The sequence below is a fragment of the Stegodyphus dumicola genome, chromosome 8 (assembly GCF_044657685.1).
Source record: "Stegodyphus dumicola isolate Sdum_Otavi_A_Nest chromosome 8, ASM4465768v1".
NCBI classification, from domain to species: Eukaryota; Metazoa; Arthropoda; class Arachnida; order Araneae; family Eresidae; genus Stegodyphus; species Stegodyphus dumicola.
The window spans coordinates 98,364,885-98,380,075 of NC_140775.1; the positions used below are offsets into that span (position 1 = coordinate 98,364,885).

A 15,191-nucleotide genomic window follows, 5' to 3' on the forward strand; every position below is an offset into this window, starting at 1 on the left:
TTTAAATGTAAAAATAATGTTCGCTTTTAATTTTACAAATTTTTCTTTTCAGCGGAGCTACTGTGTTCATAAAATCCTTTGCTTCAGTTTACACAATCATGCGCTTTAGTTTTGTTTATTTCGGAACTATTTCTGGCCTAGCTCAGCACATTAAAAAATAAAACGTGTACCAACCTTTTCCAGATATATCATAAATAACTCCAAACCACCAATTACGGAGTGAATAAGACAACTGAACGTTGATAATTCTACTCCGATTCGAGTCCCGCTAATCGGCTGGCCGTATGGAAGTTTTTTAGATTTTCACATGTGTAGATTTTCACATGTAACGAGTTTTACTTGTCTTGTCTTCTATGACTTTTACTTGTCTTCTAATGAAGATATTACTTCTGTTACACAAATAACCTTCGTATGCTTTGCAGAAACCAAAATGAACAAAGCTAAGCAGTGTTCTGTTCTTAATAGCTTCTGGAATTCCACACATATGTGCGTTACTGATAATTTACGAATACTAAAAAATTATAAATTTCGAACTACTACTTTAAAAAAAACTTTAATAATTATTTAAAAACAGTTTAAGTTCGAAATTTTTAAATTTACAATTAATAGATTGGAAATCTAAACAAAAAGAAAAATAAAGGCATTGAAATATAGTTTATATATTACCCCCTCCCCTTGTTTCGAGCTAATAACCCGATTTCCACTCGCTTTACGGCAATATTAACTTATATCACATGAATGTAAAAATGCCAAAAATGTGTCAATTAACGCCGCCAGAACAAAACGAAAGTAATCACGACAACTTCCTGCACGCGACAATTACATTGAACTTCAAAGGACACGAAATTTGACCATCTAGTATCAATTACCCAACTATTATTTTATTGCTTGTGCAACACTAAGGAACCCCCTACTGATTGTCCACTCCCCGCCCTCGAACAGCATTTTTCACAGAACAATGAAGTTTAGCGTAATCGTTATGGATCTTGAACTGTTACAACCATTGAAAGCGAGCTGAAACAGCTGAACAATAGATCAAAATCTTAATTTTATGTTGAAGTTGCTCGTGAAGCCCTAGATTGCCATAACAGATATATGCAATGATTCCGAACAGGTACGTTCTGGTTCATCGGATTTCTTGTACCAAGATTCTTTAACATTGCATTGGTTTAGCACTAACAAAGGAATCTATTCCTCCATTAATTTACAGGAGGTTTGTGTCCCAAATTTCAGTTCTTATGTTTTTTATTTCTTTTTGTGAAACTGAAAGCTAACAAAGGCACCACACCTTCTTAACCTTCAGTTGTTGATACTACCTGGGCTACCATTGGTGAAAGTGGTGCAATATGTTAAATGAATTTTGTGTTCCTTATTGTTTGTTTTTGCCTTCACAAGAGGGTCTAGTTTGAATTTTTTTTTTCTTTTCTTTTCTAAATCTCAATTGTTTGGGAGATAAGACAATGCTGTATATATAAGCCAGGTCGATAGCGTAAGTGGAGTATTATCACTTTTAGTTCTCCTCAGACCTTTTGCTTTGAAGCTTGTTGTTGGAATAGCAGAAAGCAATGCACGCTCAAATGGTAACTTCTATTTTATTTTTCAGATTTTAAATTTTTCCTTAAACTGTGCTGAACTATATTTTAGCACCTCAAATTTGGATATTATGAAAATCCATTACAGTGAGCCCTTTCGTCACGACTAGCTCTATAAATGACTAGTGTGTTTGGAAATATAACTAAACATCCCTATTGATGTTTAGCTCTTCCTCGGAAGGTCAAAATCATCTGGATACGAGGAAGATTAGAGAGTATGTTTAGAGAGGATTCGCAGTATTATGATCACGGTATTAATTTGGCAAATACTTAATTAATCCAATTTAATTTATATTTATGCATTTTGAAATGGACTGAGTTTATTTTATGATGTAATACTCGTATTTCCTCTCTTTTTACCGTTTTATTAGTATTTATATTGCAACGGATTTCAAGAAGGTTTCAATCTCGAATTTTACTAAGCAGAAGAAATTTGGTCTTCGAAAAGTGATTTCATGTATTGGAATGAGTATGCGTAGTCAAGAAGTGAAGTTCCATTTTGATAAGTTCTTGAGAAATGTTTGCCGTATTTTTTTAAATATTGGAATAAGGAGGCTTCGTATTGTTTAATTTTAAATATTTCTATTAATATTAAGCTCATAATTAAAAAATAATGTAAAATAAGAAAATTATTTCATAATTTATATATTATACTCTATATTTAGAGCAGTGCTTCTTAACTATTTTTGCCCCATGCACTCCTTTCATCATTCATTTTGGGAGTTTCTTAACGACACAGCAGAAAACTGGTGAAGTGAAGCTAACCGCATCTCTCCTGAAGCTATAGAATTTTTCCTTGATTGAGAACTCCTGGTTTATAGTAATTTAATAAACAAAATCGTAATGCAAATTTTAAAATTTTCCTGCAAATGATTTTTTTGAATTATAAAAGACTATAACATCTATTCCCAAATCAATTAATTAGGACTGAGTTCTAAAATTACATTACTTCTTTATAATTAACTGTTTTCGAATGTAAACTTAGTTTTTAGTTATATTAGACGCTATGCGTAAATGTCAAAGAATTACAATTTTATGCTTAAGCAACACATTTTTACCCTAAAGGAATCAATGTTTTGTAATTAATACTTTTTGACTGTTAACCTTCAATTTTATGAATAACTTTAATGTCGCTACTTTAACTTTTAGAAATTATTTTATTTTGAAAAGATTTTATCCTCTTTATTACGAAAGCAACTACAAGATCTTAGTTGTTTATAATATACCAGATAAATTAGTTAGTTAGCCAATTAGCAATTTATACATATCACTTTTCTGGGAGCAAAAGCTCTACCTGTTTGAGAAAATAAAATTGTTTAAACAGTAGTTTTGGTAGCTCGGTGCTCACAGCATAATATTTGCGGAGAGAAAAATTTCAGATCTCCTTCCCAACAGAAGTAGAAGCAAAATCCTGAAATAAGCAGAATGTGTTTTTAGGAAATATTATGACGAATATAATAAGCAGAAAAACCTCTGCATCTGGCGTTGCTGAGATTCAATATTTTATCATTTGTTTATTGCACAGAAATAATCACAAGGTATATTTTTTTAGATTAACACATCATTTACGATAGTTAAAATTTCTGGAAATTCTGAAAGGTGTTCCGCAAACTAAGTGTTTATTTTTTTATTTCTGGTTTAATGAATAAAATGTTATTTAAAAACGTTTTTCTTCTCTATCTGTCAGAACTTAAGACGCAGCTAAACCTCTTTTCTCAAATATGTACTTTTAGGGGGCAAGCTTAGAAGAACAAACTTTGCAAATTAATTTTTATCATGTTAATTATAAGACTAATTACATATCTCTGTAATTTTAAATAACCAACAAGGATTAAGTTTCTGTAGCAGGGTGAAGTTTTTCGTTTCTTAAATTATAATGTAACAAATAAATGTAAAAAATATATTTTCTCAGAACGTATTTTAATAAAATACTGTATGATTTGCATCTTATATTTGAGGACTAACTTTAATGTAATTCGAACATTTGCAATAGACAGCAGCAAAGTTTTTCAAATAATTTTTTACTATTCATGTTTCTTTTTCATTCACGATGTTTTTAGATTTAACTAATAAATGTCTAAGCATAGTGCAGAATTAACATTATAACAAATAAATAACTGTAACACCTTTTGAAAAGAAAAAAATAATTGTTTTATTCAAAGAAAAAAATAGCAATTTTCTGGAAATTAGATGAAATTTTAAGATAAAAGTAACAATTAGATCGTTCAAAAGGAATTTAATTGAAATTTAAATGCTTGAATATCCAAGAAGAATCTGCAACATTTATTATACTGAAATTTTACACGCCCTTCCGTCGAATGGCTCTTTTAAAGTAAAGGTAAGTCTTTCAAATAAAATTGTACGAAATGAGCACGAGAATTTGTGTTAATACTCCGAATAACGATTATCGAAGGAGTTGAGGCAGCAAGAATCAGAGTAATATTCATAAATTTACAGGATTAATTTCGAAAGTTTAAATATAGAACAATCTCCTTCAGCTGCAGCAGTGCAAATGATGAAAGAGAAGCCTGTGTTCAGGATATAAGAATGACAGGAAATAAGTGAAGCTAGTGGAGCCATCTATTGATTAAATATGAAAACTACAATGAAATAATTGCTTTAAAAGCTAAGGCTAAAGGCGAAGTGGAACTGAGAACGTTAATTAGAATAAAAAGTTTTTATGCATGTGAAACACCTCCAGAAAATCTAATTTTCTAACAGAAGATGATTTTGAATAATATAAATCGTGAGCACAGGCTTCCATTTTCACCTCTGCACTTGAAGAAGACGGTTCTACATTTAATTTTCGAAACTAGACCTGCAAATTTATGAATATTACACTGATTCTTGTTACTTTAACTCGCCAACAAAACATGAGCATCTTAGGCCTTAATCTTAGCTGACGCAAAGGAAAGAAACGGTTAAGAAGACATTCCTTTATTTTACATGACTTTATTTTTTATATAATTGATAAGAAAAGTTAAACACTAAAAATCATTTAAATTCTTTATTACAAGCTGATTTTTAAACTTTTTTTTGTATATTTTCCTCCGATCTTCACACGAAAGGAAACATACTTCTTTCAGATCAATTATGTTTTATATGAGAATAAATTTATATCTTCATCCTGTGCAAGTATACAGCACGCTATGTAAATGGGAAACTACAAATAAAGGATGCTTTTTACCTTGAAAAGTTGTAGCATCTCGCATTTATAGTAACTAACATCCGAAATCAATGAAGCAGAAATTGTAAATAACGAGTTTTCTCCTTTCTTATTTTTTTTTATATTATGCACTTATTTTAAGGTGAGTTAATTATTAAGAAAGTTTTCGAATTATTTTACTTCACTCTGCCTATTCTGTTAATCATCAAACTTTCAGTTTACGTTTCCAACTAAATATACCATATTTCACAATTTAAAACTCATAAAAGTATTGTTGCGTGCGTACGGATTCGTTACTAAATGAATGCACAAGTCCGATGAAAAATGAACAAAAATTTATTATTATCACAACAAAAATGCTTAAATTTTCTCAAATTATCATGCAGTATTACAATATCTCACAGTAGTTTTCTTTTAACTACTCAAATGTCAATAGAACGTAATTCAAAACAGCTAAAGAACGCTAATCCGCGAATTCGCTACAATCAACAACAGTAGTTTTCTAAACAACAACAAACTAAGCAACTACTACAAACTGAGATGTTTTCCTCCTTTTATAAGATTTTAAAATCACGCGCTAGAATTTTCCAGTACTTTCTCGAAATCAAAAAGAGATATTTATTTATTTAATGCACGCGCTCTTGTATTTTCAATTTTCCGGCTTAGCTTTCTTTTAATATTCGTCACGCGCTGCACTGCGCGAGAAATAAAACCATTTAATTTCTAATTGAACTAACATTAGCTTTTTAAATACCAAATTCGTAACACTGCCCCCTTCCCAAGGACTGCACGTCCCGGGCAGTACAATCCCTGGACAGGAAGCAAAACTTACAACTGTGGCATAAATGCATTAATAAGCATTACATTACAATAATAAACAACATGAACAATAAATGCAATACATAAAACAAATCAAATCTATCAAATACAAATCAAATACACATTTAAAAACAAAAATGGACCATGGTCTTATACTATTTACAATTATTTACATTATGTACTATGGCCATAGTAATAAGCTAACCTGTCGTAAGAGTTCGAAGACTCACGGATCCGAACCACGACGTCATTCGTGTTCAGCACTGTATATGGACCATCCGAAGGTGACTGTAATTTAGGACTCAGTCCTTTTCGTTGAATTGGGTTCCACAACCACACCTTGTCTCCTTTGTTGGATCTCTATCTAGTAGCTCTTGTGTCGCATCTGATCTTCATTTTCTCCGTCGCCAAGTTGACTCGCTTTCGTGCAGAACGGTGCATCCCCTCAAACCGGGCCTGGGCATCTTGGATGTGTTCCTCAGGCGATGAAGGCGCATCCGTAGGGCGACTAAACAGGCGGTCACAAGGCAGACGAAGGTCTCGACCGAAGAGCTTCTGGGATGGAGAATAGCTGGTAGTCTTGAGTTTCTTTTCGACCCTGGTATGATTTCGGCAGCTTCCCGAGGTCGATCTTTCGGACAAGGCGTCGACATTTCCAGGCGAGGATCCCTTTTGAGGATGGATAGTCATGCCATCAGATGCTGAATGCAGCTTATTGTTTTTGAAATCTAAGGAAAAATTGTATTTCCTTAAAAAGTCCAATCCGAGTATGCATGGATCTGTAATATCCGCCACATATGCCGTGTGATGGTAGGCGGCACTTCCAAACGTGATGTTTACGTTTAACTTCCCAGTTATGTCGATCTTGTCACCAGACGCAGTCTGAAGGGTAACACAGGATGGCGTCCAAATAAGTTTATCTTTAAACTGTTCAGCTAAATCTTTCCTAATGATGGTAACATTAGCTCCTGTGTCAATGATCATATTGCAAGGAACTCCATCGATATTCCCATTGATGGACAGTCCGTTATTGTTGCCACTCACTATAGAGATCTTAAGCGCTTTAAAACAGGGTTTTTCATTATCTGGCAACCTCCGTTCCTTGATATGGTCATTAATTTGTTTCCTGCGTCGTTGCTCAGAAATTGTCTCAATTTTTGTACCCTGGGGTGTTCGGCAATTCTTTCGTACGTGGCCTTCAGCTCCACAGTTCCAGCACTTTGGTTTCTTGTCAGTCCTTTTCCTTCCCGTGGCATTTAATTGTCTGTTTAAATCGTATGCCTTATTTTCCGTGCTCTGGGGAGTTCTGCAGTTCCTTCGTAGGTGGCCTTCAACACCGCAATTCCAGCACTTTAGGGTCGGTTTTGTTTCACCACTATTCCGTCTTAAAGCATTCACTGGTCTTGTCAACTCATCTGTTTTATTATCCATGCCCTGGGGTGTTCTGCAATGCCGTCGTAGGTGACCTTCAGAACCACATCTCCAGCATCTTACAGCCACTTTGTTCTCACTGCTACTCCGTATCAAAGCATCGACTTGTCTGGATAAATCATCTAAACGAGCCATCAATTGGTCCCCTGGGTCGTGGACTCGCACAGCTCTGACTGGGTAGCTATCCCTAAGAGTTGCTTGCTGGGCTGCCTCAAATTTCATGGCATACACTAAAGCGCTTTTCAGATCTTTAACATCCGCCATTCGCAGTGCTTTCTGTATTTCAGGGTCCCGGATGCCATCGATGAAATATTGCAGGGACAGGATTTCCCTTGTTTCTGTCGGGCACTCCGAAAAGGCGTGATGTGACAGCCTTTCAACATCCGTGGCGAGCTCCTGAAGCGTTTCGGTGAGCTTCTGTTGACGAGATTTTAATTGGAGCCTGCTGTAGTCTTTTAAACATTTCTCGCCAAAGTGCAGCTCCAATGCGCCGGATAGAGCTTCGAAGTCAAGTCTTTGGTTTTCGGGAAGCGTCTGCAGTATATCCGCTGCGTCTGCTCGCAGAGAAGCGGCGAGATGACAGGCCTTAGCTTGGGAATCCCATCCATTCGCATCCGCAACTATAGAAAATTGGGTCTTATACACTTGCCAGGATGTCTTCCCATCATATGTGGATAGCTTCAGAGGTGGACGAGCAGGCATCGGTAAGAATTTAAAATCATCATTCTTGCTCCCTGCCGTCGCTACGAATTTCTTTAACGTTTCCATTTCTTTGGCAACTTCAGAAACTCTCTCATCAATTTGTTGTTCGATTTGGTGTTGGACGGCACAAACTCTTCCTTCAATTCGTTCCTCCACAGCAGAAACTCTCCCTTCTATATGTTCTTTTACAGAAGAAACTCTTTCTTCTATTTCTTCTTTCACCGAAGAAACTCTTTCTTCAATTAGTCCAACTTTATTTTCAACTGTGTCAATTCTGCCTTCCATAGCTTCAAATTTATTTTCTATTATGCAGGTAATCTCTCTTTTCATTTCTTCTTGACCTGCTTCAATCTTTTCTTGACCAGCTTGAACGGCTTTCATTTCGTCCTTAACAGAGTTGACGGCCCCTTCCATCTTTCCTTGTCTAGATTTCATCTCTTCTTTCATTTCTTCTTTAAACGAGGCAAAGGCTGTTATCAATTGCCTTAACTGCTCTTCCATCGCTCTTGTTATTGGCATTCAAATCCCACTTCTGACACCAAAAATTGTTGCATGCGTACGGATTAGTTACTAAATGAATGCACAAGTCCGATGAAAAATGAACAAAAATTTATTATTATCACAACAAAAATGCTTAAATTTTCTCAAATTATCATGCAGTATTACAATATCTCACAGTAGTTTTCTTTTAACTACTCAAATGTCAATAGAACGTAATTCAAAACAGCTAAAGAACGCTAATCCGCGAATTCGCTACAATCAACAACAGTAGTTTTCTAAACAACAACAAACTAAGCAACTACTACAAACTGAGATGTTTTCCTCCTTTTATAAGATTTTAAAATCACGCGCTAGAATTTTCCAGTACTTTCTCGAAATCAAAAAGAGATATTTATTTATTTAATGCACGCGCTCTTGTATTTTCAATTTTCCGGCTTAGCTTTCTTTTAATATTCGTCACGCGCTGCACTGCGCGAGAAATAAAACCATTTAATTTCTAATTGAACTAACATTAGCTTTTTAAATACCAAATTCGTAACAGTATATTTTGTTTCCTTTTTAATTACGTGATATAAATGTATGATATATAAATTAAAAATACATCGTCAAATGCTGTTGTAAAGTTACAGAATTGTTTCAAATGTCTTCTAGAATGCTTCTACATCTTCATTTACATTTGTGTTTCGATATGAAAAAGAAATTATCTTATTTAAAAAAACAGTTCTTACGTAAAGCCGCATTAAGATTTTGAAACAAAAACTGTTCCTTCTTTTATTAATAAATTTCTAGGTTGCTAATTATCAGGGCATTGTCTGATACAATACAACTACTTTCTTTGAAAAAAATTGCTGACCGTTTTCTCTATTAATTGCTTAACTAAATTTTTTTCATCGAAAAATCTCAATGTCATTCGTTTCGAAACGCATTGCGTATCCCATTAAGATTTGGCTAATGACACACGTTTTGAAACAAATTAGTTAATTGCGGTTTTCTCCCTATTCAGTGATTACTCATTCATGCTTTTAACTCCATGAGTAACTTGAAGACACGTAAGTAATTTTTTCTCTCTCTGATTGATTTTGTAGTAATACTACATTATTTGGATTTCATGTATCTTTTACTTAAACTATTTAGTCAAGCTTACCATAGATACGTTTACATCTTCGAGAACTAGACGTAGCTAGTTCAGTTCGCAACTTCAAAATAAAAGGAGAGAAATGAAAAATACTCCCTCTGTGACATAATAATATTAGTAAGCGAATATTTAAATGAGAATTATTGCCGAATGCCACTTTTAAAATTTTCGCGGTTTGAATTGTGTATGGTGGGAAACGATGCTAAGTAATAAAGTTAAAATAGAGGGGGGAAAAAAAAGCAAAAAAGGCATTAACAGGAGTGAATTCAACAGCAGACTGGTAGACTGCGAGTTCAACGAGAGCGTAAAAAACCTTAACAAACACTTTTCAGTGACCTTTAAAATTCGAAACCTTCCAGTTTTTTTAAGCATAAAATTTATTTCTATTAGAAGAAGATAAATTAAATTCTGATAAAATTGTTTTCTTATATTAAGTTAAATTAAAGATTTTTTGATATTTTATTCTCTCCAGGCATAAAAAAATACTCACACGTGCTTTATACTGTCTACCGTGTCTTTTAGTGTAAAAGCTGTGCTACAGCTAAATATGTTTAGTCTTCTTCTTCAAGTATTTGTTTACTATAGTGCGTTACGTTTTTCGTTCTAAAATGCAGTAGCAAAATTTATCATTTCTGTTCATTCCAATGGAAAGCAATTATTAAGGAATACTTTAAGGGAATTCTGCTTTATGAGAAATATATCGAACCCCTTAAGTGTTAATAGCAAACTTTTATTAATGAAAAGTCACATTTCTGCATGCGATTCTTTTAAGTGGCTATCATATAATTTTCCTTCTTTTAATGATTTTAGCGCACTGCTTAAATTCATATACATTGACATTTGATTCTGACAAAAGATGGGTTTGTAAACAGCAGTCGCTCCTTTTAATTTTTGCAGTTATAATAAATACAATACGGAATTCTGTACAATACGGAATTTCTTACACAATTTTATCTCATATTCTAAATTGCAGCTTTTCTATTTTATCTGATTTCCCTCGAAGCAAATCATTTAACTTCTTTTTTGCTTTATAAGCTAAATTGTTTTCCTTATTTATACTTTTATTCACATACTTTCTGTAGCAAAATTGAGATAAATTATTTATCATAACCGCTTGTTTAATTAATAACATCTTTTAGTCTCAAGTACTTGAATCAATTCAATTGGTGATTTCAGCGTTAATTATTAATCATGTTCTAAAGTAGTCGCTTCCATGTTAAATAATAAAATAATACAAGAATGTGAATCATCAGCTTTCGAATCTGTTGTCAGCAGATCTTGCAGAATGATGTTTCCTGTCTCCCATAAGCTTAGGACCTTTTATAATGCAAACGTAACTTTAATACCTTAACATTTGTAAGTAATTATTTCCTTTAACATGCTATGGAAAAGATTTCTATTAATTATCTATTATTGACTGAATTTTTTTACTCACAGATTGCAGTGTTCGTCTTCTTCGCTGCATGCACTGTAGCTCTGGCTGAGCCTCATGGGGCTCTGGTCATTCATCATAAACCTGGACACTACGGATACGGACATGGATATGGTGGTCACGGTGTAAGCTCAAGGTACGATGTTAGACACTACGGATATGGACTTGGACATGGAGCAGGACTTGGTTACGGAAAAAGTTATGCTGGACTGGGCGGCCTCGGATTAGGACATGGATTAGGATATGGACATGGTGTTGGATTAGGACATGGTGCAGGATTAGGACATGGCGTTGGATTAGGCTATGGACATGGTGCAGGATTAGGCTATGGACATGGTGTTGGATTAGGATATGGACATGGCCTGGGATACGGACATGGTTTGGGTTACGGACACGGTCTGGGATTAGGTCTTGGACATCACTGAGTCATTAGTGAAGCTGTATGTGGAAAAACAGTTTCATCTTAGTACGTATAATACTGTGAATGAGTCCTTAAGCTGAGTTGTAATTATTGATAAAAAAGTGCTTTTCGTAAATTCTTAAAACATGTGTTACTTTTCCATTGCTGTTTTTTAAATAAGTTCCATAATTAAATAAGTTGGTTATTTTAAGCAATTTATGAAGAGGAAAAACATTTATTTGACAGAATGCTGCGTAATAACATTTAGCCAAAACACATTACTCAACTCTTTTGGGAACAGCAACAATATGTTTAATGTGTACAATGAGTGAATTAAGAACAATACATTAGTCAATGACAAAAATAAACACATTAATCACATCTAGTGATCTATTTTTAATCAAGTAACGTGTTTAACACAAGCGTGACAGCTTTTGAATAAATCGAAATTATATGTTTTGAAAACTTCGAATGTATACAGACAAAAAATAAATTTTTAAATTTTGATTACTTTCAAAAGTAAGCATTTTAAATTTCAGCTGATTAATCTATCTCTTGCCATCTGATTATTGGATTATAGTTATAGATTACAATGAGGACATTCTTTCCACATATAATCGGAAGATAAAAACCTTCGAAAAATTTATTGAAATTTTTAATTGATATAGCCGTTGAAAATTAAACAATTATCTTTTGTATTGATGTAATATCAGTTAATTCTCTAGTAAAAACCATTATTACACCAATCTGCAATCTGTACGGAACTATTGATTAGTGAATCCTTTACACAACATTTGTTAGAACTGCAAATATTTCTATGTATAATTAAGGATGCTTCTGCTATAATAAATTAGTTCTATCAAAAACAAAAGTATTGATTTACATAAAAGTTTTTATAATACACAGTAAAAAAAATCTGATGTGGACACCACATGACTTCCTTATATGGCCTATTAAATTATACACATTTTCGATGCACTTCTTTTAAACTTATTTCCTCGAATTACTCTAACTTAACCGATCCTTCAAAGCAAGTTTAAAATGACATCAAATAGGAAAATTTTGAAATTAAATATGCTGGTCAATTTTTGTCGTACGGGCGTCAAACATTTAATATTTTTTTCATAACCAGTATAAAACTTTCCCAAATATAAGTACAGGAACCGAGAGATCGCTTTAAAAGTTAATTTCTTTATTTGTCGAAAATTAATTTATTCTCAAAATGCACACTGCCAAAATATGAATATTTTCGTCATTTAAGACACTTCTGTAATTGGAAGTATATAACTTAATAAAGGCCGGGTAAGGACTTTTAAGCCGGGTAAGGGGTGGGTATATACACTTATATATGTTTGGTACTGTAGGTTGCATTAAAAGAGGGAGGTGCACAACTAGCAGTCCTATATACAAAATTTCAACGCTCTACGGCTAATCATTTTTGAGTTTTGCGAGATACACACGCACGCACGTACAGATGTCACGCAAAAAATCCCCTTTGAATCCATTTTACAATCTGTTTTGAAAAAAAAGAGTCCTTTATTCTGTCTGTACGTACAGAAGTCATGCAAATAATCATCCAAATGGATTCAGGAACGGTCAATATGGATATTTCCGTTAAAATATGACTTTCGACATTTTTCACGTTTACACTACTTCGTACAAGGAAGTAAAAATTGTAGCTTTTTTAAACTGATGCTCTTTGTGGTTTTTAAGCTGCTCGCTCTACTAATATTGTACTTATTTAAAGCTGTTTACTCTACTACTGCTCACCCTAGATAAATAATCTGCTGCATTTTTATATGTTTTCTCCCTCAATAAGACGTATTGTTTCAGAACTTCCCAGTTCTTTGAACTTGAAAACGGGGTTCTACTATTTTTATTATGAAGTCATCAAAGGATTTTCCATATTTTTCAATTTACTCAAAAAATGTTTTTGAATGCATGTATCGTGAAATTTTTAAGTAGTTTTTATGCACACAAGAAGGCGCGCATTTTCAGCACACGAATGCGAGTGTGCGTAAAATTAAATAACCATCTAAAAATTAAAATATGAAAACACGATGTAAGAAAATGAATAAAAAAAAAGAATAGTATTTCTTAATTTTTATCTTGTAGAAAAATTTAGTTTATATAAATTACGAATGCGTAAAATCACTATTTAGATTTTGATATACAAAAACATATGAACAAGTATGTTCACATAAACTTTTTTATAAGAGTTATACAAATTTGTGCTGAATGGAGGAAAATTATCTATTACAATTTAAGAATTTCGTTATATTTTTTCATAAATGCTAAATGTTTTCTGCATTTATTTTGCAGGTATGAAAGTACAAGGAATCTGTTTTAAGAAGAATGTGGTAATGTGAATATTTCATAATGATGTACAGTTTCTAAAGCATCTGCAATAAATAAAGTATTTTCAAAATGTTGGTTTATACTGTGAATATTTCCTTTCGCTTATTCAAGAGCAAAAAAGGACTCTCAATTTTATATTAAAAAATAACTACTAATAATAAAACGAAATTTACTGCGCGCTGAAAATAGCATAGAGAAGTTTTTTTTACGCTCAATAAGATTAAATCATTGTTCTACAACTGTACTGAGTTAGAACAAATTTAAGTTGCAAAAAGAATTCTGGAAATTCAAAAGTAGATTTCTTTAGCAGTTAAAATCTTAAGTAATCGGTTGTCTTTTTTATACTAATCACAAAAATTATACTAAAGAATCAATTATCAATTTTTATCATTCTCAGTATTACAGTTTAGTATTATATTTTGGCCTTTGGGGTTAAGAAAGAAACTCTTTTTTTTTAACCTTGTACGCTTTCTCAATTTAAGCAATGTAGGAAAATTTAAATATTTTCTTAAATATTTAACTTTTGAGAAAAAGAGAGATTTTAAAACGAATTAAGCAGTTCTAAAATTGTTTATTTGTATGTACACTTTCGTCTGTATTTCTCCAGTTTGATTATCCCTTCAGCAATTCCATTTCATCATCAACTAAGTTAAAAAAAAAATAATGGCTATTTTAACTCTATCTTTATTCTTATTTTTATTAATTTTGTAATACCAGAAAAATTGTTAATATATTTCAACTGAAACAAATTCCATTATCTCCAAAATTAATCAATAATTTATAATTAAAAAAGTCCTGGCTCTCTCTCCTTTTTCTTAAACATTTTAACTTGAAATGTGTAATGTTAATGTTTTTAATGGGGTTGTATTAGAATCCGATTTCAAGGTCTTTTCTACATGAGCATGCATTACTGTACGTTTGAATAATCAAAACCAACAAAGGCTGCTCTTCAAATAATTAAATAATTTCTATTGAACGACGAGACTCGGGTAATTTCATCTAGATGTCTTTACCAGTGCAGAGTTAAGCTTCGTTACTTGACGAGTGAACCCTCAATCTGTCTCTTTACACTAAGACAGCACAGCTGAACAACATAAGTGGAACAACCTACCCTTATAGAAGTCATTGTTTTCATTCACTCATTTTAAAAATTGAGCCAAGAACCAAGTAACGAAATGATTTATCAACATTTCGTTACTTTAATTCCTTTAATACAGCCATACATATTACCTTAATTCCATTAATTCTATACCGATATATATGGTCACCTTAATCCTGATACATATGATTACCTTAATTTAATTAATTACACTATAAGATAATTCTATTAAAATACAAAAGATTTTGGTAATTCCATTGGCAAACATATATATTTCGTAATTCCTTAATTCCGTTAATATATTCATTTGTTTAGTTATCTTAATTACAGTCAACTTAAAGTACAGTTTAAACATCACAATATGCATAATCTATGATTTTCAAATGAATGAAAATCTATATAATGTTAATGTATGTACAGAGAAGTCTTTGTTTTGTAGTGAATTTCAGTCCCCAAAATTATATAAATAACTGCACTAATATATTTTCGCTCCCATTTCCATTAACTGACACTTGCACTCCTCTTTGCTCTTGTTTCGGAAACTATGCCATGATTT

General features: G+C 32.7%; 1 protein-coding gene across 1 annotated transcript; it reads left to right on the forward strand.

The window, feature by feature from the left end:
• Positions 1-1,436: 1,436 nt before the first annotated feature.
• Positions 1,437-13,610, forward strand: LOC118193849 (uncharacterized). The gene is made up of 3 exons (XM_035365014.2): positions 1,437-1,580; positions 10,784-11,244; positions 13,501-13,610. Exons 1-2 carry the CDS (start codon positions 1,566-1,568, stop codon positions 11,201-11,203), a joined length of 435 nt encoding a protein of 144 aa, XP_035220905.1. The 5' UTR covers positions 1,437-1,565; the 3' UTR covers positions 11,204-11,244; positions 13,501-13,610.
• The last annotated feature ends 1,581 nt before the right edge of the window (positions 13,611-15,191 follow it).